Below are 25,458 nucleotides of genomic sequence, written 5' to 3' on the forward strand. Positions count from 1 at the left end.
AATGGCACCTACTTAAACAGCTATTCCCAAAACCCATCATCACCTATCTCTCAATCTATCTTTCCCTTTGGCACGCTTCACAATTTATAGTAACATATTATTACTTGTTTAGTGTCTGACCTTTATACAAATTTTCATGTTTCCTGAAAGCCTAAATGTGTCTTCTTTTAACCATTGCACATACAGCTTACTACCAGTTTCCAGTAAAAGGGAATGGATGGATGAATGAGGAAATGAATGAATGCATGAATGCTATGTATGAGTTCATTGTTTGTAAACACATGCATGCCTTTTAATTATTTTACTATGAGGTGAAAATATACACTAGAAACTTCTCAGTGGAAGCTTTGATATTTGCATCTCAAGCCGTGAAATATCTATGACTTCTTCATCCCTAATGCCTGTCTCCTCCACTTTACTACAGTGGCCGCTCGAATGGCCATAATCTTGGACTTTATGGTCCCCAAACACCCCCACCTCTGAACGTATAAAATGAGATATTCCATTCTCTGATCACATTCAAGTATTTCCATCTCATTTATTCTCAACATATCAGTTCTTCAACACTGGTCTTTCCTGCTCATGCCAACTTTCTACTAGCCTCTTTTTTACCTTCTTTCTGTGCAGCCTGGATCCCCTGGTCCAACACTCCAACAACTCCCTACCCAGAATATGAAATTATCCCCTTGCTCCACTGGACGTGCGTCACATTCACATGGCAAAGCTTCAAGCATGGAAGAGTTGGGGACATGGCGGTTAAAAAGCCAGACAAGTCTTGGCCCCCACAGAGCTGACAGCCCATCAAGGAAAGCAGACATAAACAACTAGTTATAATAATTATGACATGCCGCGTAAGCTGAGAGGACTAGGGTGCCGTGGAAACTCTGAGACCCAAAGATCTCAGCAGCCTGCCTGTCCTGCACCTGGGCTGGGTTGCTGAGAGCTGCTGGAGAGAAGTGTCCAGTGGACAGATTCTGGTTGGCAAAACCAGTTCCGTCTTCAGGGCCCCCAGACCATCCCGCTATGCTCTTCACTGCTCAATTCTCTCTCACATTCTACATAGTGACTAACTTTCCTATTCTCCAGCTACCTTCTTATTTCTACAGAAAACTGCCTCCCATTCACAGTGAAATTTCCACTGCTAGAAGGAAACACACTGATTTAATTAAATAGCCTCTGTTTTGTCAAACGCATAGCCTATCAGCACGACTAACATTTCCTCTTTTCTTCTGACTTCCACACGAGAAACCTGTCCTCCCTTATCCATGGCTAATTGCTCTGATTATTCTCCAGATTCCACAAACCCCCTTCCTCTAGGCAACAAACCTCCTTCCAATTTCTACCCTCAAATCCCTGAGAATTTCATCCATCTTTTCTCCTTCTCCTGGATCCTTAATATCTCTTCCCTCTTGGCTCTTTCTCAATGTTTATTCACTCACTCACACTCATTCATCCACTTACCCATTTAATATTTTTGAACGCTTTCTATATGATAGGCATAGTTCTAGGCTCTGAGCAATGTAACAGTGAAGAAACTTGACAAAGCTCTATCCCTCACTGAGTTCACATTTTTAAATTTTTTTAATGTTTACTTATTTTTTTGAGAGAGAGAGAAAGAGGGAGAGACAGAGAGAGCATGAGTGGGGGAGAGGCAGAGAGAGAGGGGAGCAGAGGATCCGAAGTGGGCTCTTAGCCCGATGTGGGCCTCAAACTCATGAGCTGTGAGATCATGACCTGAGCCGACGTCAGGCACTCAACCAACTGAGCCACTCAGGTGTCCCTGAACTCACTTTTTAGTGGAAGGAGTGATAAACAATTAGTGAATCATGCAAGGTAAGTACTGGCAGAGAAAAGATCTCTGGTCTGGGTAAAGTGTTAAAGAATGACTGAGGTGCTCTTTTAGATGCTGTTACTCGCATGTATTACGAATGTTGTGTGTGAAAGCAAATGAGAGAAGAAAGATAATTCTTAGAGGAAGAGAAAAGATGGGCAGAGAAATTAAAACAGGAAGTCCTTCAAGGTCAGTACCATATGTACTTGTTATTGTGGATGGTAAATATAGCCAGATAGGTAACAAGTAACTGGCAATGAGGACAAAAGTGTAGGTAATACATCATTACTCATTATCTTTTTAAGTAGCTAATAGGAAACGAAAACCTAATAAGTAGTAGAGAATTTAAAAGTTGGTAACTTTATGCTGGTCTTTCTACCTAGGTACAACCTCAATGAATCCTGATTCCTTTTACTAAAAGCCATAGCAGGGAAGAGGCAAATGAGGAAAACTGGGAGGGTGTTTTATTGTTTTATTTTGTTTTCCGGATCGATGGGCATCCTAACAGAATGCCAGAAGGCAGACTTTTACTTCCTAAGTGATAAAATTTCCTAAGAACTATATGCCATCATTTCCATAATACAGAAAAGTTGTGGGGTTTTTTAAAGTTTATTTATTTATTTTTGACACAGAGAGCTCCAGCGGGGAGGGGCAGAGAGAGAGAGGGAGAGAGAGAATCCCAAGCAGGCTCCTAGCTGTCAGGATAGAGCCCGACGTGGGGCTCAGACTCATGAACCGTGAGATCATGACCTGAGCCGAAACCAGGAGTCGGACGCTCTACTGACTGAGCCACCCAGGTGCCCCTGAAAAGGTTTTCAAAAATGTTAGTACTCAGTGACCTGGGCGATCAAGCTATAAGACGGAGACATGACACCTGTCCTAAGGAGGCACCGAATCACATCGGGGGAGCATCATCGGAAATGCACTGGGAGGGGAAAGGCAGTAAGTTCTGTACTGTGGAGCCTCATTTGTGATAGAAAGAAGGAGAAGCAGCAACAGGACAAATCACGGTGAGTGTAACTAAGACAGAGGTAAAGTACAGAGGATGAAACCTTCCAGAAGTGGGAAGAAAAGTCCCAAAGAAAGGATTGGCCATGAATTTACTTGGTATTAAGTAAACAGGAAGGGAGGCTAGAAGCCTGACATATCAGAAGAAAAGCGGGCACAAAGGAGAAAAATGGAAGAGAACAGCACGACAGACCCTGACCTGGCCATCCTCAGCTAGAAAATATTTAATGATAAATAATGTCATATTGCCCGAATCCGCTTGGAAGATCTGAAATACTGAAACTTAAGGGACATGTAATGATTTTTGCTTAGCAGTAAAGACGTCCCACCACATCTATAAAATCCGAAGGTCGACCCTGAGAATTCCCACGTCATCCGTATGTTAAATGCCCAGGCTCCACACTCACAACCGGGAACCACGCTGTGCCTTTCTAAATGGGGCACAAGTACAGAGTTTGTTCAGCTGGAGGAAAGAGGAGAGGCTAGCAGAGGGCAAGTTGCAGGACAGAAAAGAGAAGGTGGACTAAACAGCTTCTGGGCTCTTGAGGCTCCAGCGAAAGCGCAGCTTCAGCCCTGCGCCCCAGGCTAACCCTCACCCATGGCGGGAATCTTGAAGAAACTAAAAATGAAACCGAGAACACAGGAACAGGGATTTCTCCTCCAGCCTGTGTCTAGTGTCTCCTGCGGCGAGGTCCCCTCTTCCCTGTCGTGTAGCTGCAGCTGGCTGGCAAACTCCACCGCGTGAAAATCTCAGCCATTTCCACCAACGTGGAGGAACCTCTATTCCCTTCTCTGCTTCTCCTAGTGTTTCTCTTTCTCTTTTCTAGCTGCTTGGAAAGTCATGGGAAGCCTCTGTTTCAGCTTCCTCTGGAGGTTTTTCCTCCAACTAATTCAAGGCTCCCCTTTGGTTGTGGTGCCACCCACGAAGCACAGCTGTGGGTCTTCAATGTACTGATTGCTGCAACTTTACAGACATAACAAAGACCCAGCAGAGATTACAGAACCCCAGGGGTAGCTGGGAGATGGTGCTCATGATCGCGTCCTTGGAGATATCTCTAAGAATAAGATAAAGCTGTAAATGAGTTTGGGAGAGAATGTAGTTTGCTTTTCCTTTAGGCACATTTGATTTTACTTCCTATTTCGGATCAAATAAAACCACTCATGAGGGCCTTTCTTTTGTCTCTTCTCCTTCCTTCTGCTTTCCTGACCCCACACTCTTCTCGCTTCCCAGGCTTTTCTTAGTCTGACAAGCTCATGGAATTTAAGAGGAGCAAGTCATTTTCTTCTTCCCATCCTCAAGCCCTGATCACGTTTGCAGGTTTCAGAGCAAATATTCTCAAGCCCCCTGAACCTTATCACAGTGTCTGCAGTAGCCTGAAGGATATCCGTAATGAAGAAAATATAAAGTTGACAATCCACAATTGTGAAACACCAAGCAGAAAACAAGGGGAGACCTTGTTCTTTTGAAAAATGTTAAAATAATAGCAAGTCTCTGTCCCCTGGTGCCCAAACAACCAGTTAATTCAGCAATTCAGTCTTAAAATAGTAAGTCCCTACAAAAACAACGTAACAGACAGGAAAGAACACTGGGGTCATTACGGCAATATCAATACCTAAGCATCATACAATCTACCAAACATTTTTATAGATGCCAGAGACTAGTTTGAGCCTTTGCCAGCAACTCCCCAAGGCCTTCTAAATCCTGGGTTTCCCCTCTACTTCCCGCCTTCCATTCATTATCTGCTAATACCACTTAAACTCTACTTGATGTACTTCACTTTCCTCATCTGCAAATGAGTACCAACCTCTGTCTTACTTTTCATGCTAGTGGAAGGGTTGAAGGAGACTCAGTGAGGATAAAAGCAGTTGAATATACATAGCGCCTCATAAATGTAAAGCGTATTAAACATCTCTTAAAGAAGTTATTGCATAAAAGAACCTCCTGACAGACGCTGGGGTGGCTCAGTCGGTTAAGTGTCTGACCTCATCTCAGGTCATGATCTCATGGTTCATGAGTTTGGAGCCCTGCATCAGGCTCTGTGCTGACAGCTAGGAGCCTGGAGCCTGCTTCGGATTCTGTGTCTCCCTCTCTTTCTCTCTCTGCCCCTCTCTTGCTCATGCTCTGTCTGTCAAAAATAAATAAACGTTAAAAAAAAAATTCAACCATGTGATTTCGTAGGGGTTCTGTCAAATTACAAGCAGAATAGGATAAGGTAGTATTTATAAAGTAGGGACATTAACACATTTACACATAATCAGTCATTTCTAATATTTCTCTTTCATAAATACTCAGTGTTAGAGCAAACGTATTATGAAAGAAAAAGGCCATTGATATCATATATAAAATGGACATACTTTTTAGATTTTGGGTGCTAGATAAAAAATTAAGCACTATGTTAACTATGTGACTAAATATGATTTAATTTTACATTTCATTATAATGTTCTATAAATAAATTCACAACTGGGATATACAAAGTTCTCTAGCACATTACACTCCCTCATTTTGGCTGAGAAGTTAATGGTCACCATTGTCTAGTCTTAGAACCTTCCATAGCATTCACCTAGGAAATTCCCGAACTCCTCGTTTGCATTTTCCATTTCCATCTTCATTTTCTTCTCTCTGCCTCTCTCTGCCACAAGGCTAGCTGCTAACCTGCCCACCACCAGCCCAGTTTATGATCTCCACTGTCCTCCTAAGCCCTGTAGTCCTCTCTGCACTTCAAAACTGCACAGACAGGGATCCCAGGCTTCTGCAGCCAGCCACCAAAATAAAATGTGTGCTGGCCAGCCGAGAATCTGAAAGAGCACCAGAGTGAACATGACCCACTCTGCACAGAGAGTCCGGCCTTAAAAAAAAAAAAAAAAAAAAAAATATATATATATATATATGTGTGTGTGTGTGTGTGTGTATATATATATATATATATACATATATATATATATCTGCCAGAAGTACAGGTAGAATTCAGGTGCTGAGGTGGGGATTGAGAGTCTCCATCCACTGCCTGCCCAGTCACCACATTCAGACCCCTCAAGAGAGGAGGAGGGGCTACTAAACTCACTTCAGTTAAGTGTCTAATGTCAATCCCATGCAGATAGATATCTGGCTCCTGCCTCTCAGTACTCACAGTACTCTTTGCCTCTCAGTACTCACAGCCCTGTAGCAACCAGATGATCCAGATTCTTACCAGAAATCCCGTGTCCCCATGAACTGGACAGATGGTTAAGGATGGAAAACCAATATCCTCCCTTTAGGTGCCCCTCCATTTCCAGGGCGGCAAAGGCCAGCTGCAGTGCTTGGTTGAATGGCCACGGGACAGAGGCCCATACCTCACAAACCCAGAGAGACTCTGCCTCATCCTACCCATGTAGGGCACAAAGCCTTAGGATTAATGGAGAAACAAGTGTTAAATATGCAGGCACCACGCTCTGCATGAAAAAAAACATCCTGCCTTAAACCAAATTTACACACGAAGTTTCCTCACGCACGTTTTTTTGGCTTGGCACCCATTCTGCTTTCTTGCTTACTCGGAGCACTCTTGTGGTGGTTGGTGCTCCATGGCCTCCTCATCTTATCCCTTCAGCTCACTAAGGCCAGTACTAATATACAACCGTGGCTGTCCTTGGGGACTACCCTGGGTAACATGTTCCCAGCCTGACTGAGCCCTAGGAAACCTCCTTTCCATGCTTCCCCTCTAGAAGCCTCCACCTGGTCTACCCTGGTCCTGCTCATGCTGCCACATGCTGCAATATTACACCAACACATCATAACACAATCTCACATATTCCCTTCAAAATCTATCTTAGAGCTTTCCAAATTACATACTCACTCTAGAATGCTTAAGTATTCGATGGCCAACTTTTTGCTTTAAAAATCAAAAATTGGCAGGAAATGATAATATCTAGTAATACCACAAAATAAGCACTATCTCCAGAGGAAGGAGTAAGACATCATCTAATACTGCTATCAAATTTTCAGCTCCCTAAACTCTGTAATTCTTTCCTTAGGGGATGGATTATGTTGCAGAATAGCATTTGGCTTTCTTGTGTGACTGGCTAGAAAAATGAGTTCCCTTCCTAGAGGTACAGTTTATTCTTAAAGGGTCCAGCAAAGGGTCTCGTAGGCCAGACCTACAGAAGAAACCATCTCTTCTAATGTAATAAATTGCTTTGGTCTTTTCAGGAAAGTAAGGACATCTTATAAACTGAGGAAGACCTAGATGGGTTGTTTGGGGAGAAAGAGTTTAAAACTCCAACTGAAAATACAAAAGAAAAATTTAAGGACCAGTGGCACCACAGGAATCCCTAAACTAGACACACAGCATGAATTATACTAGATCCCATTGATCCATTCACTCAACTTATGTGCCAAGCACTGTCTAAACCTGATCCCTGCCCTGATCCAACTGCTAGTAATTCATTAGAAGATTTTGTTTAAATGCTAGACTTCACAGGGGGTAGTTACATCATTATTAATTCTTGGTTACTTTTTCAGGTTTTTTTCTAAGAGTTGTATTGAGGACCATGTGCAATCATTGGAGTATGAGAAATCTTCTCATTTATATCACAGAAAAGGGGCTTCCTTTTAAAATGTCATTATTTTGGGGTGCCTGGGTGGCTCTGTTGGTTGAGCATCCACTCATGATTTTGGCTCAGGTCATGATCCCAGAGTCATGAGATTGAGCCCTGTGTCAGGCTCCACGCTGAGCATGGAGATGCTCTCTCTCTCTCTCTCTCTCTCCTTCTTCCCCTCTCCCCCACTCAAGCTCTCTCCCTCTAAATACTACTACTATTACCACTGCTACTACTAATAAAATGAAATGTCATCATTTTATATTAAAAACAGGAGACAGTTCTAGCTTCCTAAAGTTTCTATTTCTGACAGAATATATTTTCACAAATACATTTTATCTGTTCTCCACCAAACAAGTTTGTTTAAAGCAGACAAAATATTGCTTGAACCATTGTTTCCTTAAAAGAAAAATAATCTGTTTACCTCCTTTTCCCTCATCTTTATCTTCTCCACACACAAAAAAGAAACAAACAAACAAAAAACACACTACCACCACCGCCACAACAAAAACACCTCTGCCCCAAATCTATCCATTTTTAAAATAGCTAATGTAGCGCTAAAATATTTGGACAAGTAAGTTTAGCTTGTGCATACGAAGATTCAGATGTGTTATTAATATTTTCATTGTTTATGAGAGAGAGAGAGAGAATAATAAAGGGAGGAGTGAGGGAAAACCCACTTGAAATCACTTCTGCCCTCTGGGTGTGTCTAGTATGGAAGGTTTCCTGCTCGGTATGAAAGTTGACTTTCTGGTTGATGCTTTGCTAAGGTCAGATAGTTCCTGCACCGCTACAGAAAAGTTAATTTCCTGTTGCATTTTTCCTGAAGCATTTGTGCACTTTGGCTAAATTAATGCTAGATTTTCCACCGGAGAAGAACTAGGCTTAGTGCTGAAACTATCGGAATGCTATTATACTTCTTATTGCTTGTTAAAGAACCAGTGGAACATCAAGAGGAAACTCAATTGTGACAGTGCAATTTTGGACTCCTGGTGGAATGCTGAAACATAACTGTACAACTTGACATTTGTAAACGACATTATACTGTAACTTTTTAATGAAAACAGGAGTATTGCCGGTACACTTTTGTTGCCGATAGGCATTCTTTTCCCTCAAGAGATGCTAAATGTAGTGAGAATATTTTCATGGCAGTATCCTTTGGGATGTGTTAAGTTAATTGAACATGGGGGCTATTTGGCTAAGTGGCTGTAATTCGGTGGTGGCCTATGTAAGGCAAACCAAAATCTAAGCCTGTAAGTCCCTCAAGGTTAGGAAATCAAAACCTAAGGACAACCAATCACAAACAGCCAACAGGTTTCAAGCTTTAGCCAATCAATAATTGCCTTAGTTTAGGGTGCCCGGGTAGTTCAGTCAGTTAAGCATCTGACTTGATTTCAGCTCAGGTCATGACCTCATGATTTGTGGGTTTGGCGCCCCCCCCCCCCATCCCGTTGGGCTCCACACTAACAGTGCAGAGCCTGCTTGGGATTCTCTCTCTCCCTCTCTCTCTGCCCCTCCACACTCATCCTCTTTTTCTTAAAATAAATACACAAACAAACAACAATTGCCTTACCTTGCCTGTGCCTTTTCCTGACAGGAAAACACTCTCAGCCACTTCCGGTTTGGCGCTGCCTCATTAGAATCGATTTTTGCTCAAATGAACTCTTAAAATTCTCAATATATCTCGGTTTATCTTTTTTTTCATTCGGTTTAGTGTACTTTTTTAATTTATTTTTTTGAGAGAACATGCCTGTGCAGATGGGGGGGTTTGGGTGAAAGAAAGAGAGAGAATCCCAAACAGGCTCCACACACATGAGGGAGGGTCATAATCCCAGGACTGTGAGATTATGACCTGAGCCAAAATCAAGAGTCCTAACGCTCAATCAACTGAACCACGCAGGCACCTCCCCCTCAGTTTATCTGTTAACAGAAGTGATAATGTTTATTCCCCTGTCTTTTATAATTTCAATGTTTTTCAAAACATTCTGAGCTATCATGTCTAACCTGCTCCCATGAATCTTTGTACCAGATATTTCCATCTTTATGCCATATGATATAAAAAGAAACCAAAGAAGTCACTTGTCCATGGTCACTCAACTCTTCAGCATTGGAACTCAGTCCTCATTAGTTCTGGGTTTTTTTCAAGTTTTTATTTAGATTTGAGTTAGTTAACATATAGGGTAATATTGGTTTCAGCAGTAGAATTTAGTGATTCATCACCTACATATAACACCCAGTGCTCATCACAACAAGTGCCCTCCTTAATAACCATTAGTTATTTTTTCAGTTCTTTTTCTCTCTCACCTGGGGAGAAAGTGAGCAGAGAATAGCACGGTCTGCCTCAGATACACTGACCTTTAACTAGCACATCACCACCCCAACACGGTCCACTTTTCCTTATGTCAAAAGGAAGAATCACCAGGTCCCTGGAGCAATATTACTATTTAACAAATTCTCTTTTCTCCCTATAGATTATTCGCTCTCGTGAGGCCTTTCCCTTGCCTGAATCTCCCATCCTGAATTGGTCACTTTTCCCAGATCACTCTCTGAGGTGTAGTCAGAATATACTTAGGACAGCAGATATAAACTTTGATTTGCCAAAAATCAGCTGTGAGGTGTTTTATGAGAAATTGGTTTTGAAAAGAATTAAAATGTCAAAAACTGTGCATAATTCACACTTCATGAATCAGGGAAGATGTGCTGCATTCCTACTACTTGCAGCCCAACACTTTCTTGAGCAGGAGAGGCAGGAAGTATTGTTCGTGTATCCCTAGAAAACCAGTGGAATGTGCTTGCATCTGACTCATCTAGAGGTATCAAAGAGAAACTTTGAAGGCTGCTAGCATGGAACATGATACTTTAAATATTTGCTTACATAGAATATAATGAGGAAAGCACATAGGCTGAAGGCCAAATGTAGGAACTACATACGTGTGTTCTGGAAATACATACATATATATATATATATATATATATATATATATGCATATATATATATATATATATATATATATATATGCATATATATATATATATATATAATATAAGCCATTTAAAGTGCTTGTTTTTAAGGTCAGAGCTTAAATCCAACTTCTTGGGTCAGGAAAAACACCAACATTTACTGACACAAACCTTGGTCAGCCACCATGTGTTTTCAGACACACATTCAATTCTCACACATCAGGCTTAGTTAGCTCCTTTCTTCCAGTGAGAAAAATGGAGAGTTTAGAAATCGAGGTAAAATTTGCCTATGACCTATACTAGTAAATGACACAGTTGGAATTTGAACCACTGTGTGCCAAAGCCCATGTCTGTGCCACAACACACCTACGCTCTATTAGACTTCTTATTCAACCCACTTAACGGGTTCGAGGTCATAAGCCTTGACAGAGATAGTTAGGTAGATTCCCACCAATATGCAGGGTGTCGGAGCCTCCCCTTAGCAAGTTGCTCTGATTGGGATGCATTCTAAGCAAACCGAGAGGGGTCCATTGAGAGTCCCCCAGTCAGGATTAGAGATACCAAATGTAGTTATATTTCGGAACACATGATTGGGCCCATTCTGCTTTTCGAAGTCCATGTGTTCTTCTTAATGATTATTTTGTTTCATCTATTATTTTGGGTCTTAAGTGAATTAGCCTTCCTTAGCGAATTTAATTGAAAGTTAAATAACTTTTTTCATCAAGATACTTATATATGACAAAACCTCAATTTATATCTTATTATTATATTCCTTTTCAACCCTGTACATAAGTCTAGATGTTTAGTTTTACATTTTTAACAAGTTTCTGGAAAATGCAAACATTGCCAAAGTACTATTTACCATGCAAATTTCCAACTTTAGTATAGTTTTTGTTAGAGAACATAAACCCTGTTTTAGAAAATGAGCTCATCCTTTTAGCGAGAATGGCTCCTTAGAAAAAAATGTCCAAAGGAAAAAAAAAAAAAAAAAGAAACATGTCCAAAGGAAACCAAAGGGAAAAATGAAACCAAACATTCCTTTCACCCCAAAAGGCCACAGACTCCAAGTTGATAACAGGAAGCACTTTTTACAATGTGAGTGTATCTAGCGGTTTCCATTTCAGAGGGTTTATGTGAGTTTCCAATTCCATTAGAAAAAGAAACAGAATTGCTTAGAGGGAGAAAGAAGCAGAAACTATCGCCACTATCTTTAAAAAACAAGAGAGAATGATACCCATAAACTGATTAATTCTTTGATTCATAGGAAATTTAACATAACTTGCTTAAATATGAGCTTCATCAAGACTTCATTAAAATTTATCCAACATAAGCAAATTTGAATTTGTTTAAAATTCTCTCAGTATGAACCATTTTTCACCCATGTGCATATTTCATTATAAAAATCTAACATAGCTCTAATCAACTATCTCAAAGAAATCCACAGGCATTAAATGCTCATCAGGCAGCCTAACTAATTCCATGAAAGTCACATACCTGTTAGTATGCTGACATCATCTCCCAAGAGCCTCCTGTGCATAGACCTCTGTATTTAGATTCCTATCAGCATACTTTAAAAATATTTACCTTCAGATATGCTTGAAATATAAAATATAAAAACATAAATGGAAAAGCTCAATTTTTAGTAGAATTAATTTGTTAAAAAATAGAAAGAGAGGTTAGATGATGGTGACTCAGAAGCCAAGAGAGATAGGAAGTAAGCCAAGAGAGAAAGGCACACTGGTTGGGAAAGGATGCACTCCTTCTCCTTCTCCTTCTCCCCCTTCTCCTCCTCCTCCTTCTTTCTTAAACATGGTAGATACCTGAGATCTTCTTACAGGATAAAGATCCCAATGAGACAAATGAGCTGAAGAGAGCAGGAGAAATGGATGATAACCGAAGCACAGTCAATGTAGCACGATGGCAGATGATTAGCATTAGTCGCAGGTGTAAGAACAGATGGTACAGAAAGGGGTTCGAGGGATACTGGCACAAGAAAAAGATGGGGTGCTGGATCTGAGAGCTCAACAAAAATTAAAAAGAGATGGAGGGACTTCCTCTCCTTTTCTCATCTCTGCTTTAAAGTAGGCTTTCTCTGATCCTCACAGTCATCGTTCATCCATTCATTTATTCACTGACAAAATATTTACTCAGGGTTCACTACATGCCAGATACTGTTTTGGCATTGGGGCCATATGCAGTAAACACTTTAAATCATGGACTTGCCCATAAGGAGCTTATATTGTATGTAGAGAGAAAGACAACATATAAATATATATATATTTGTTCACAGTCCAAAATCTTCACTTCTTTCCTGTACTCCCCATCCAACTCATCTCTCCACATCCTCAACTATAGCATGTCATTAATCCCAGCATCTTAAATTAGAAAAAAAAAAAAAGGAAAGACTCAGCCGGAACCAAAGACCTTGCCTACAGATAAATAGGCCTGACTCTGACTGACATATCCGCTTCCCCAGGTCCTGTCTTGATTGTAAAAGCTCATTTTAGTGTGGAAAGGCAACAGCTTAGATGCTGGAAGAGAAGAAGAGAAACTCAACAAGGCTTTCATCTCAGACACTCCTCACCCAGGTACTCATGTTCACCGCAGCCATTATTTATTGCTCACCTCCTTTGTGAAGGCCAAACGGCAGAGTCTGTGAGGACTACGGGGATGAGTAAATCCTCAAGGAAATTATATAATAGTTAATATTTATTGAGCACTTTCTATGTGTCAACCACATAAGTGCTTCACAAGATTTATCTCATTTAAGCCTCATGTTAGCCTTGTAAGGTAGGTGATAAGATATCCCTTTTAGGTGAGAAAAATGAAATCCTAGAGAGACCAAGAAATGTGCCCAAGGTAGCAAGGTAACAAGTGCTATTAATTTGACTCCAGAGCTCATGTGCTGAACTGTTCTGCCTCTTCAATTTTATTAGTTTCCTAGGCCTACCGTAACAAAGTACTACACAAACGTGGCTTAAAATAACAGAAACACATTGTCTCACAATTCTGGAGGCTAGGTGCCTGAAATCAAGGTTTCAGCCATGCCATGCTGCCTCTGAAAACTGTAGGGGAATTCTTCCTTGTTTCTTTCTACCTTCTGCTGGTTTGCCAGCAATCTTTGGGGTTTCTTGTTTTGCAACTGCACAACTTCAATCTCTGTCTTCATCATTACACAGCATGCTTCCCGTGTGTCTCCGTCTTCATTTGACTATCCTCATATAATGCCAGTCATATTGGATTAGGGGCCCACAACGCTCCAGTATGACCTCATATTAACTAATTATATCTATGACAACCATATTTCTGAATAAGGTCACATTCTGGGGTACTGGGATTAGGATTTCAACATATCTTTTTTGAGGGGAATGCGATTCAACCCATAATGCCAACGAATGGAGAGAGTGTATGGAAATAGAATGGAGGATATATGGAAATAGAATGGATATAGTATATGGAAATAGAATGAAGAGATCATATGAAAATAGAATGGAGAGTATATGGAAATAGAATGGAGATAGTATATGGAAATAGGATGGTGATAGTATACAAGAATAAAATGGATATAGTATATGAGAATGGAATAAATATAGTATACGAGAATAGAATGGAGAGTATATGGAAATAGAATGGAGATAGTACACAAGAATAGAATGGATATGGTATACAGAAATAGAATGGAGAGTATATGGAAATAGAATGGAGATAGTATATGGAAACAGAATGAAAAGATTATATGAAAATAGAAGGGAGAGAGTATATGGAAATAGAATGGAGCTAGTATAGCAAAATAGGATGGATATAGCTAGAAAAGCACAGGTCTCAGTCCAAACCTGTCATCGTTATCAACTCCATTTTTTACTCTGAGAGGCACTTTCTTTCCGCAAGTTTCATTTTTCTCACTTAGAAAACGACCTCAAATCTAATGATCTCTAACTTGTTTCCAGTTCTAACAGTCTCATGTTTCTTCATTTCTAAATAATTATATTGAAAAATAAGTTTTATTAGGGATTCTTAAGCACATACATCAAGTCATAGAGACAAGGTGTGCCACCAGGAGGAGGTGAAATTCCAGTTTCCAGAATGCTTTAGGAATGATTGTGAAGATTTCTAGAGGTATTGATTGGGGCAGACTCACTGGAGAGGACTCCAGACAAAGACGGAGATGGTGGCATTTGGTTAACTACGGTAAGGCTGGCTTATGCATTACAAATAAAAGCAGAGTGGAACATAAGGCCATAAAAGCATGTTAGGACATACTAAGAGTGAGAGGGATAGATTCTACTCAATTTAGTGGGTTCAATACAACAACTCCTGAAGGCTGCTGAGGAGAGAAATCATAGGAGTTGTACGCAAATGGCTTAGAATACCCAGTAGATTGAAGGGGAACTATTTACATTACTAAAATAGTCTAGGTTAGTGGCAGTGGGGATACAGCATTAAGATTGTGAAGGTAAACTCTAAGATTTTGGAAAATTAATTAGTTATTATCTGGATTCATTTGGGGCTTGGAAAAAGTCATTATATACCAGTAATACAGTCTTGTGCTAAGGTGATATTTACTAAAATTACTTAGTATAATAAAGGGCCAAATGTGCATCATGGTCTCCAGAGAGAAATCAGAAGTCAGATTTGGAAAAGGAATAGTATGTGTAAAGGCAGTCTATAAACCACAAACGGGACATCTAGGAATGGGCCAGAGGCCAGGGAAATGGAGAAAAGACTGGGAAACAATATAGAAATTGAGCTAGCTTGAAACAAATGGTTCGGAATAAGGGTTGTGAACAAGGCAAGAGTGTGTGGCCTTTACACAACAGTATAAATAGAGTTAATACTGCTGAATTGTATACTTAAAAATGATGAAGAAGGTAAATTTTATATTTTGTGGGATTTTTTACCACAATGAATTTTTTTTTAAGGTAACAATTAAAAAAGAGAAAATAGGGAAACCTGAAAAGTTTTGTGGTCTTTCTAATTAGGAGCTGGCCGTGCGGATCAGTGATAGGCCGACAGATTTAGTAAGGAGTCAGGCCAATGGATTAGGTGAGGGGCAAGGTATAGAGAAAGCGTAAGTAGTTTCAAATGTAACTCTAAAGAGGTTTAAAATCTATTCATTGAGGAGAATAGGGATTGGAGGAGTCCTTTTCACAGGAACAGAGAGGCCAAGAGGAATCATTGATTTGGGCATAAAAATTGTGAAAGAAAAATATCTGAGTTTAAACAGTTTTTATTACTCCTCAATAAAAGCAAGATATTGGATTTCTAGATCTGGGGGTTCAAGAGTGAGATCCAAGCTAAGAATATACCTATAGGTTATCTTTACAGATTGAAAATTAACAGTACATAAAGTTGATATAATCACCAAGGGAAGGTACAAAACAAGACAACTGAAAGCTCAAATACACTAACTTTGGCATCAGAGGAAATGGATCCTGAAAAGAGACCACCAGTTATCCATAGAGGTCAGAGAATAATCCCATTGTGACATGGAATTCAAAAGGGAAGTTTCAAGATAGAGTTGTTGGCCAATAGTATAAAATGCTTCAGAGAAGAAGGATGTAGACTGGAAATAAATCATTTCATCTGGTAGTCAAGGGGTCAGTGAAGACAAATTTCAGGAATGGGTGGGGTGGCCAGGAAGTGAATCCAAGGAGAACCAGCCATAGTTTCTCTGAGAGAAAGGAGAGAAGGAGCACACTGGGTTCAGTGAATTGCCAGGTACAAAGAAGGCTTATTGTTATCAGTTATGAGTATGTTTACTGGCAGAAGGCATGGTCCACTGGAAAGGTTTGAAATGGCAATATTGTAACTAACAGAGAATAACTCTGGAATCCCTCTGGAAAAGGTTGAGAGGAGGTGTTCAACACAAGAAGAAAATAAGATTTGGCAAAGAAGAGGCATTGGGAAACAGCCTTGCAGCTGGATCTCCTTACCTTCATTTCTACCCCCTCCAGTCCATTCTGCAATATATGTTCTGGAGCATTCTCTACAACATAAATCTATTTATGCCACTTTTTGCTTACCACTCTTCAGGGGTCCCCTGTTGCCTTCACGATAAAATCCAGACTCCTTATCATGACCACATTCCCACATCTAGACCCTGCTGAATTTTCTACCTTATTTATTTGCCTTTCTGCTCTGCTCCCCTATCACAGTGCGCACACACACACACACACACACACACACACACACACCCCACATAGTGAATACATTGAATCCTCCAAATCTACCACGCCATTCAATTTCTTCTTTGCATATCTGGCATTATCTGCTTATGATACATTTCTCTTTCTCCACCCTTTCTAGCTCCTTCTCATCTTTCAAAATGTTCTAGTAAAGTTATGGATTCCCTAGCATTTATTTAATTACTTGTCTGTCTCACAGTGCCCTTTATTTCTGTGTCACCAGCGACTAGCACAGACTCTGGCACCAATAAACTGCTCGATAAATAGTCACTGTAGGAATGAAGAAAATGAAAGAATGAATGAACAAAACGGATTAGGATGACAAAGGGTAAAGATGAAGCGAGAATTTTTTTTCAGTTGGAGAAGAGAGTTCTCAGTGAGATAATTACAAACATTTCACTTAAAGAGAGCGATGCCATTTCCCAGGAGTAAGAGAGCACATTTCAATGTTTTCTGTGACTTTTAGAAGGCAAAATTAGCATAACTATTGTATCAGCTGCCAGATCACCATGCCTCACATACCCCTCCAGCGACATTACTCCTGCCATGTTGTTGTGGTAAGTGATGGACACTGTTTTTATCACCTTGGTCACCACAGACCTGGGAGTGTTCCTATGCACAATACTGCTTGAAAAGGAGGAGTGGGGAGCAGTACTGCCCCCACTGAGGCCCCAGCTTCCCCAGTGGCCACCCCGAGAGTCCAAGTAACACTATGTCGTAGCAGCTTGCAACAACTCTAACCAGTGAAAGACAGAAGAAGGGAAAAGCCAGGAGGTAAACGGCTTGCCCCTCCTGACCTTCCCCACAATACCTGTTCTGAGATGCAGAGTTTCCTCCAGACTCTCTGATTATGTCTCCCATAAACGCACCCATTTGTTTCTCTCCCTATTCCTTCCCCTACCTACTCTTGCGTCCCTGGGATCGCAACATCCAATAAAGTGTTAGCTTGCAAGTGTTTGTCTTAGGTTCTGTTTATAGAAAACCTGGGCTAAACAATCCATTTTTAGAAATTTTCCAATGTTAAAAATAAGGTATTATTAGAGACACAAATAAATTACACAAAGTATATTTGTATGAAAACATTCAATTATTTGCATTGGATTATGGTTGGATCCTGGGAAGAGTAGTTGTAGAGAGCAGTCACTGAAGGAGAATGGAGAATCCAAAAGAAATGGAGAATGACTAGTCAAGCAACAAAGAACTAGAAATTCTCCATCTGGAACACCAACAGGAGATAATCAGTAACACATGGCTACGGTGAGTATAAACATATTCTCCAAATAGTAAAGTTTCCATTAAAGGAGCACACGCTAATGATCTATACTGAGCATATTTTTTTCATTGTGCCTGCTTATAATTTAATGTGTTTCTTATGTTGTGAAATATTAAAGGGTTAGATTCCAAAAAAATAAATAAATCTACTGAGTGATCTACTTCAGTGAAGACAAATGAAGTTGTCTTTGGTTTAGACATTAAATTGAAACAGTTTTAAAACATAGCAGATTATCAGCCCAAATTCAAACTAATGTTGGGAGGAAACCCAGAAGAAATGACAAAAGTACAGCTGCTTAGCAAGGTCCTTTTGGAAAGTTCAGATGGAAAAAAAGAATTAAAATTTGGCCAGAAGAGGGAGAGTACTCCCTCACTACGGAAAGTTGGCATATACTAGACTATGATCTCAATCTGTATTGAAAACAGTTTTAGACAGTGAACCAGGTCCCAGTTGTAAAGGTGTAAAGGGCACAGTCTGTCACCCATCTTTAAATATTTGCTACCGCAGAACCCTCTATGACTTGGCTGACAGGTACCAAAGGTCTTCTCTTAGAAAGAACTGCAACCAAAAGACTGGGAAATAGTTACTGCTTATTCGATTCGAGAAACTATGAAAACTGTGATTCGAGAAATACACTGTGAGTGTATTTTAGTTTCTGAATGTTTATCCCGTATAGACACTACAGCGTTCACAGTAGCTTTTTCAAATGTCCTTGCATGGATCCTTTCATTAAGATTTTGTTTTCCTTTTTCAGATTTATAATTCCAAACCCAATTTACACTTCCTGGAAGGGCAAATAAAGTTTAAATGCATTGCTTTTTAAGCACTTTGTCTATTTGCTTCTTAATATTTCTTTAGGTTTGAATATCTGAAGGACCATGATTTTTCCCAGACTGTTGTGCATATGCATATGCACAATATCTTGTGTGCAATGCCTGCCTTTGGTGGTCATCTTAAAAATCCAAATACTTCCTGGAACCCGTGAACCTTAGATCACAATCAGCAATTTTAAGTAACTTTTAAAATCTCTTTAAAATGGATGGATACCAGTAAGGGAAAGCCCTAGAAAAGTGAACATTTTGGCTTGTAAATAAAAGTAATAACAAAACCCCAAATTTCTAGATAGAAACAATGCTTCTTCTATAAAATGCCCAAAAGCTGTGTTTTAGGTCTTGAGGAAAATCTGTGTAAGCATGCCGTCAGTTTTTTAATGAACTTCATAAGGTAGCTCTTTTTGAGAATGATCAATATATTGACCCCAAAGACATTTGTTTCTTCACTTTATCTTCAAGAATGTTTAATCTTCAAAACTGGATTATTATTTGATTCTTGTTTTGGAACACGTATCACAAGAAGAACTAAGTTATATCTGGTTTTAACTAACTTCCACATGATTCTTCTAGTTTCCTTTCTATCTCTAATAAAAACTGGATCTAAACCAAAGGCTGACACAAGTTAAAAATAGAGATACATGGCAAATGTTTGGAAATTCAGTTATCATATCCACCAGGCTTCTGAACTATAATTGTGAATTAAGAATCCTGCTTATGGTTAAAATATTTAAGACTGTGAACCATTTGTGGAAAAAAATCATGTGATTGGCATTTTTGTGTATGTCAAGAAAATTCTAGAGTGAATGCTTTACGCAACCAGCCAATAAGTTTCAGATGGTTTGTAAGTAGCAGGAGAACCAAAGCTGAAACGGAATTCTCTGTGACAGTCTACAAATAACAGTTAACATATGCCCATGTTACAGGCAAAGGCAGGAGTCACGTAAAGTCAAGCAGGGAGTAAGAAGGGCTGTGAGTTAATGAATGAAAACCGTTTCGTCCACAATTCTTAGCAAAACTTGTATGTACTTAAAGAGCAAAACCATCTCAATTATTTTTAAAGAAACTATATGTGTTAACATTGGAAAAAAACCCAAGAAGTGACTTTCCAAGTCACAGGTTACACCCATTAGAAATTCAATGTATTCAAAAAATGCAAAAAAAAAAAAAAATGAAGAAAACATACACATTCTTCCCTGACTTCAGAACCTTTAATAATTGATTCACACTTGCCAGTTGAAGTTCTATCCAGAAGTGTTTCTAGTGATACTATATTTCTTGGTCAAGATGTTTCTTGACTGATAAGCTAAGTCACTCACTTAAGCGTTAAAATTTTTTTTTGTTGTAGTCTAATATTATTTTGTATTTCATTGAGTTCTCACAGTTGTTTTTTCATGAATTGTTATTAGAGCTTTGAACTTACTTCGATTTAAGCACCAGTCCTGTGGCAGGAACCAGGTGGAGATACCATGTCACATCCTAGCCCTGTGGCCTGCCTAAACATCTTTGAATGTCAGTCATCGTAACTGAGAAATGATGACCATCACAACTCCCTTACCTGCCTCACAGGGTTTGAAAAGTCTGAGAAGAAATACATAAGGGAGTTTTTGAAACAAGATGGTAGCACTGTTGGAGTTATTAGCAATAATGGCAGGAGCAGTGTATATTCAACAGGAAATTCTGCTCCCAACAATAACCACAGTCATAGGCTCTACCTAAATCTACTGCAGGTATAAGAAAGCACTTAAAGATTCCTAAATTATCTTGCTATACCTCTTGCTGTAGCACAGAAATCAGTAGCTTTGCCACTATGGATTTTTGCGTGTGTTTTTTTTCTATTTTTTCTTTTTTAGGTTGGATTATATTAAAGGTCATCATTTCACTGACAGGCATAAACAGAGTGGTATATTAAAATAGAAATCCCATGGGGTTTTGTGTGTGTGTGTGTGTGTGTGTGTGTGTGTGTGTGTGTGTGTGTTTTGTGTTCATTCCAACACTTAACAAAATTAGTAAAGTTAATTAAAATAGTGTAAGTGTAGAATAATCAATATTTCCCAAATTCTGTAAACAATAAAATTCAGGGCATCAGTTCTTTTGAGGAAAGGTATTATACTATTCTTTTAAATGGTTCAGAAATAAATACGTTGCTTTAGAAATGCATTCACCAAGGAAAAATCGATTCAATCAAGTATAAAATGGAATTCTGGAATATCTTTGAGTCTGGAATGGTCTGGTCACTCATACTGACTACTTTGAGGAAACAATGTTGACCAAATATTATGAATCTGTATGTCTCTGAACTGTAAATCTTCAGATCTCTTAGAATTCTAATATTTTAGAAAGAATTTACACCACGCCAACGTCCTCCAAATTGTCTATTTCATTCAGCTGAAATGAAGTACAATTCTAGGAGACAAAATAATGGCCAGGACTTTCTGGAAGTAAACAGAAGTTGAAGCTAACTGTCATAAGGTCACTCTCTGGGCGGCTATACTCTGGATCCCTTTCAGACCTCTTAGAAGTTAATTTTAGTTTTACGGAAAGGACAGAGAGAGGCAGACTGCTATCTTTGCAGAAAATGTCAAGGTTAAGCTTATGACCACCTTACCTTTCTGATTTCCTGCGCATTACTGGGGAGAAGGAAGCACTGTTTGTCCAGGGAGAGTCCTTTCTTACATCTGCTTGCTTGGGTTTTGGTGGGTGCGTTTGGGGCAGCCCCAGGGTCAGCGGCTGTGAGCTTCCTCGTCCCTCGGAGTGTCAGGGTCTGGTAGAAGAGACAGATTGCCACCACCAAGCCCACCAAGAAGGGCCGGGGGCAAAATCGCCGACGACAAGGGAACACTGGACGACAGACCATGACCAGCTCAGCTTCACTTGGCCCCCGTCCACTTTGCCGGAAAAGTCATAGCAGCTCTTTTTGGTCAGCATGAAAAAATACAAATCAGTCTTTAAATCAAGCTTGCTCCATCCCCGCTTAAGAACTTTCCGAAGGATCATGCCAAAGAATCATAGGTCCCCAAAGTCTGAGGCGGTTAATAAGATCCCTTCCATGGATGACAGTGAAAAGTGGCTGGCCTGGGTTAAAAAAAGACATCAAAATAATAATAGTGGTAACTAATAACCTGAGCGTATCCCCAGGCTGCCAAACTTTTGCTTCCGGTGATGCCTTATTTTCACAACATCCTTAAACTCGCAGCAAAGACTTTACAGGAAAAGAGAAAACAATACCAAAGTAAATCTGGAGTCTGGAAACAGCGCTGAAGAGCTCAATAGGTTAAAACCAAAAGTGCCTGTTGCACCGCGGGATGCAGGCCAGCTTGCCGGAGCAGTTCCTCATTCTCCTCCGCTTTTAGAGCAGTCCTGCTTCCAGCCTTTCATGGTTCTTCACTGCTTCCCTTCATTCCGTTTTAAATTGCCACTTTCCTGTAAGCATTCACGGCTTTTCACATAAAAAGGGAATGCACGGTTTGAATGGACATGGTCACTGCTAGGGTTTTGCTTGTATTTGTTTCATTCCGCTTCAAGTTCAAAGTTCTGTGTACTTACTCAGTTTTCATCCTTTCAGCCACAAAAAAAAAAAAAAAAAAGTTTCCACGCTCCCCTAATGGATTGCTAATCAAAACCACTCGGAAGGAAACACCCAGTCGTGTGACTCCAATTCATCTCCCACGCGCGGACGCATGCCCGCAGGCACAGCGCCCCCCGCACGCGCGCGGCGCTTCGGGCCGGGAGCTGGGCCCCGGGGCCCGCGGCCGCACAGTACGGCGGGGCGGGGCGGGGCTACGGCCGGCGGCGCGGGGTCCCGGGGCCGCCGTGGCTCACCGTCAGCCCCGCGGCGGAGACAGTGGGCTTCCCCCCATTGGGGACCCGCGTCTCCCGCTGCCCTGGAAATGTGGCTGCCTACCCGCAGCCTGCAGAATTTTAAATGCTCATTTGGTGTTTGACCCCGTGTCATCTCTTTTCCTTAATACAGAATTGGAAAAACAAATAGCCCTTCGTCGACTGATGACCAAGGTCGAGGGTGAGGCGAAAAGCGACCTCCGTGCTTGAATTGTTAGGATCTTCACTCGAGGGAATGGTGGTCACTCTTATGGGGGCTAGGAGGGTCCAGAGTACCGTCTGGACCTCAGAACTGGAAAGCCTGTGAATGCACCAGAAAAACTTGGAAGTCATCTTTCTGCTTTGGTACCTAACTCCTATCACTTGTTATTGCTCCTTTCCTGGACTAATGACTAAGTCTTTCAAAGGCTAATTGCCTGATAATTTTGCCCCTGTAGTAAGTGGATAGTAGCGGGTAATTTTGCCCTGCGGAAAGGGATACACAGCAGGCTTTGTCCAAATTCAACTCAATATAATACTATACACACCGCCACAAGGACGCTCCTAGTAGGGCAGTTCTGCAAACACCAACTACTTGTGCTGAGTCAGCTGAAGGGAAGCCAAGGAGAAACGCAATCTGTCCAGTGCTTGTTGCTCAGCCCTTCCAGCTCTAGCCCTGGATAAGCAGGGCTAGCTCAAGTCATTCTTCAAAGGCTCTGAACCAAAGTAGGTTGTAGGTTTTGTAACTTGTTTCTAACCCAAACTCTTTCTTATGGGCTGAGGTTCTTCTGTGAGGCCACACCTTTGAAATGATCCCTTCTGTCTGTCAAGCTCCAGTCACTTATATTTTGTGAGGCGGAGCGCCCCCTAGGGGTGCCCTGCTATTATAGACCCAGAGAAAGGGGCATCCATGGTTCCTTGCTGAGAAGAAACTGCTTTAAAACCTTTATGAAACAGATTAAAGCGTTATAGAATTCAGTATCCACACTAAGCTAGATTTATCCCAATGACTTAGAGTTCCTAATCCCATGACAAATGAAGAAGTAGAGAAACATGAAGTGGCACTTCACTTTTAGAAGCCAAGAGTATTTTAAGAGAAACGGCTAAACAATCATGTTGGAAGGTATAGTTTTAGTGGATTCCATGTGATTTGAGAGATACTAGGAATTATGAGATCTTTACATTGCAAGTGTTCCTGTGTTGATGAGATCAAATGAGATAAAGTTCTTTACTGGGAGAAAAGGAAGGGGATATACATTTCTATCAAGACAAAAAGTCGGAAAAACTGAGTTTGAGGAATCTGGAGGGTCATTTTTATGCATCATTAAATTGTTGAGTACAAGAGAAAGCATAAATCGAGATGCTAAAATCATAGTGCCTTTGGGCTGGGAAAAGTGAAAGACAACAGCACAGATAATTTTATAGCTAGACTTTAAATAACAAGAATCAGAAAGAAAGTGGAAAATTAATGTTCTAGAAGTGATACCGGTGGCTTGAAAGACCCCAGTTCCCTGTTTGAACCACTGAGTCTGAGAAGCAGGAGAAGATGGCAAAAAAAAAAAAAAAAAAAAGTCCATCTGCAGAAGTGAGAAAAAGGATAGGGTGGAAAGGTGGAAGGACAAGGTGGAAAAGAAGATACAGCAGGAATAACCACCAAACAGACTGAGGGGGTCCATAGACGACATCGGATATTAGAGTTAACCCCGTCTGGATAGTATCATGCTGCTGCCTCTTAACTGTCTTTAAACAGTAATTTGTGAAATGGGAGTACTAATGCCTCTTTTGAAGTGTATGACAGATGACACAATGTATGGAAAGCACCGAAGCATTCTGTGTACCCATGTTGAAAGAACGCAGGCTGAATGCATGTCTGTTATGTTTTGGATGCTGAGGCCGAGCTCAGTCTGGAGTGGAGTCAGGCATGCGAACAGATAAATTATCAAATAACGGACCCCTTGGAACACAGAAGCCCCAAAAGCAAATATGAGCACTTAGTATGTTCTTTTTCCTTTATTCTGTGAGATGGAGGTTGGTGGCAGATGCTGCTTTGGGAGAATGAGATCAAGAGTGGGCTGGGCGTGAGCAGTAGGTGGAGACAACAAGCAGTCGGTGTTCATGCCCCAGTTTTGATGGAAGGCTAAGTAGGAGCCTGTGTTGGAGTCTGAAGGCGTCAGAACAGGAACAATGAAGACAGAGTAAGCTGCTTCAGTGAGCAGAGTAGGCGGGTGACACGCTGCCTGACTGCGTGCCTGTGGGTTCTGGCAGTGTTTCAGACTGAATGCTTTTGTGCATATAATTTCATAAAGTATCCCTTCCGCCAAATTGTTTCAGTCTTCAAGGGCCTGTATCTAAGCAGCATCAACCTGGGACAAGGGGGCAACAGTCCTTTTAGAATTCTAGAATTTCAAGGGTGGGCAGAACAGAACAATCTTCTGCCTCACACCTCTCTAACACAAAATATACTCCTCTGTCATACATACGTTTTGTTTTGGGTTTTTGGTAATGAGCAGGGGGTGAAGGGAGGTGGTGAATTTATTAACCGTTTGAAGAAGGTATTTTAAAAATTATTTTATTGTTCAAACTAGACTCAAGTTCTAGATGAATCAACAGTCCAGACAGACCAAATCCTCCAAACTAAAAGCTTTATTTACATTTTATTTATTTATTTTTTTAAGTTTATTTATTTTGAGAGAGAGAGGGCAAGTGGGACAGGGGCAGAGAGAGAGAGAGAGAGAGAGAGAGACAATCCCAAGCAGGCTCCGTGCTGTCAGCACAGAGCCTGATACAGGGCTTGATCTCCTGAACTATGAAATCATGACCTGAGCCAGTCAAATCGGACGCTTAACCGACTGACCCACCCAGGCACCCCAACGCTTTTCATTTTAAATTGTCCACTAGACTAGCATTTCTGAGCATGCAAATCACCTAGAGATTCCATATAATAATGCTTGGTGCTGCCTTTTTAAAATGGGACATA

General features: G+C 40.6%; 1 protein-coding gene across 4 annotated transcripts in view; it reads right to left on the reverse strand.

Moving 5' to 3' along the window:
* CPED1 (cadherin like and PC-esterase domain containing 1) overlaps nucleotides 1–22,249 on the reverse strand; it is a 267,418-nt gene extending 245,169 nt beyond the window's left edge. The window contains exon 1 of one of the 4 annotated variants that reach the window (XM_015067315.3): nucleotides 21,271–22,249. In XM_015067315.3, the coding sequence (XP_014922801.1) occupies nucleotides 21,271–21,519 (249 nt within the window). In that variant the 5' untranslated portion in view covers nucleotides 21,520–22,249. The remainder of the gene's footprint in view (nucleotides 1–21,270) is intronic. The other 3 variants (XM_015067313.3, XM_015067314.3, XM_027075346.2) reach the window with 3 other exon arrangements.
* Between the last annotated feature and the right edge of the window lie 3,209 nt (nucleotides 22,250–25,458).

This window comes from Acinonyx jubatus, chromosome A2, assembly GCF_027475565.1.
Source record: "Acinonyx jubatus isolate Ajub_Pintada_27869175 chromosome A2, VMU_Ajub_asm_v1.0, whole genome shotgun sequence".
Classification (NCBI taxonomy): Eukaryota; Metazoa; Chordata; class Mammalia; order Carnivora; family Felidae; genus Acinonyx; species Acinonyx jubatus.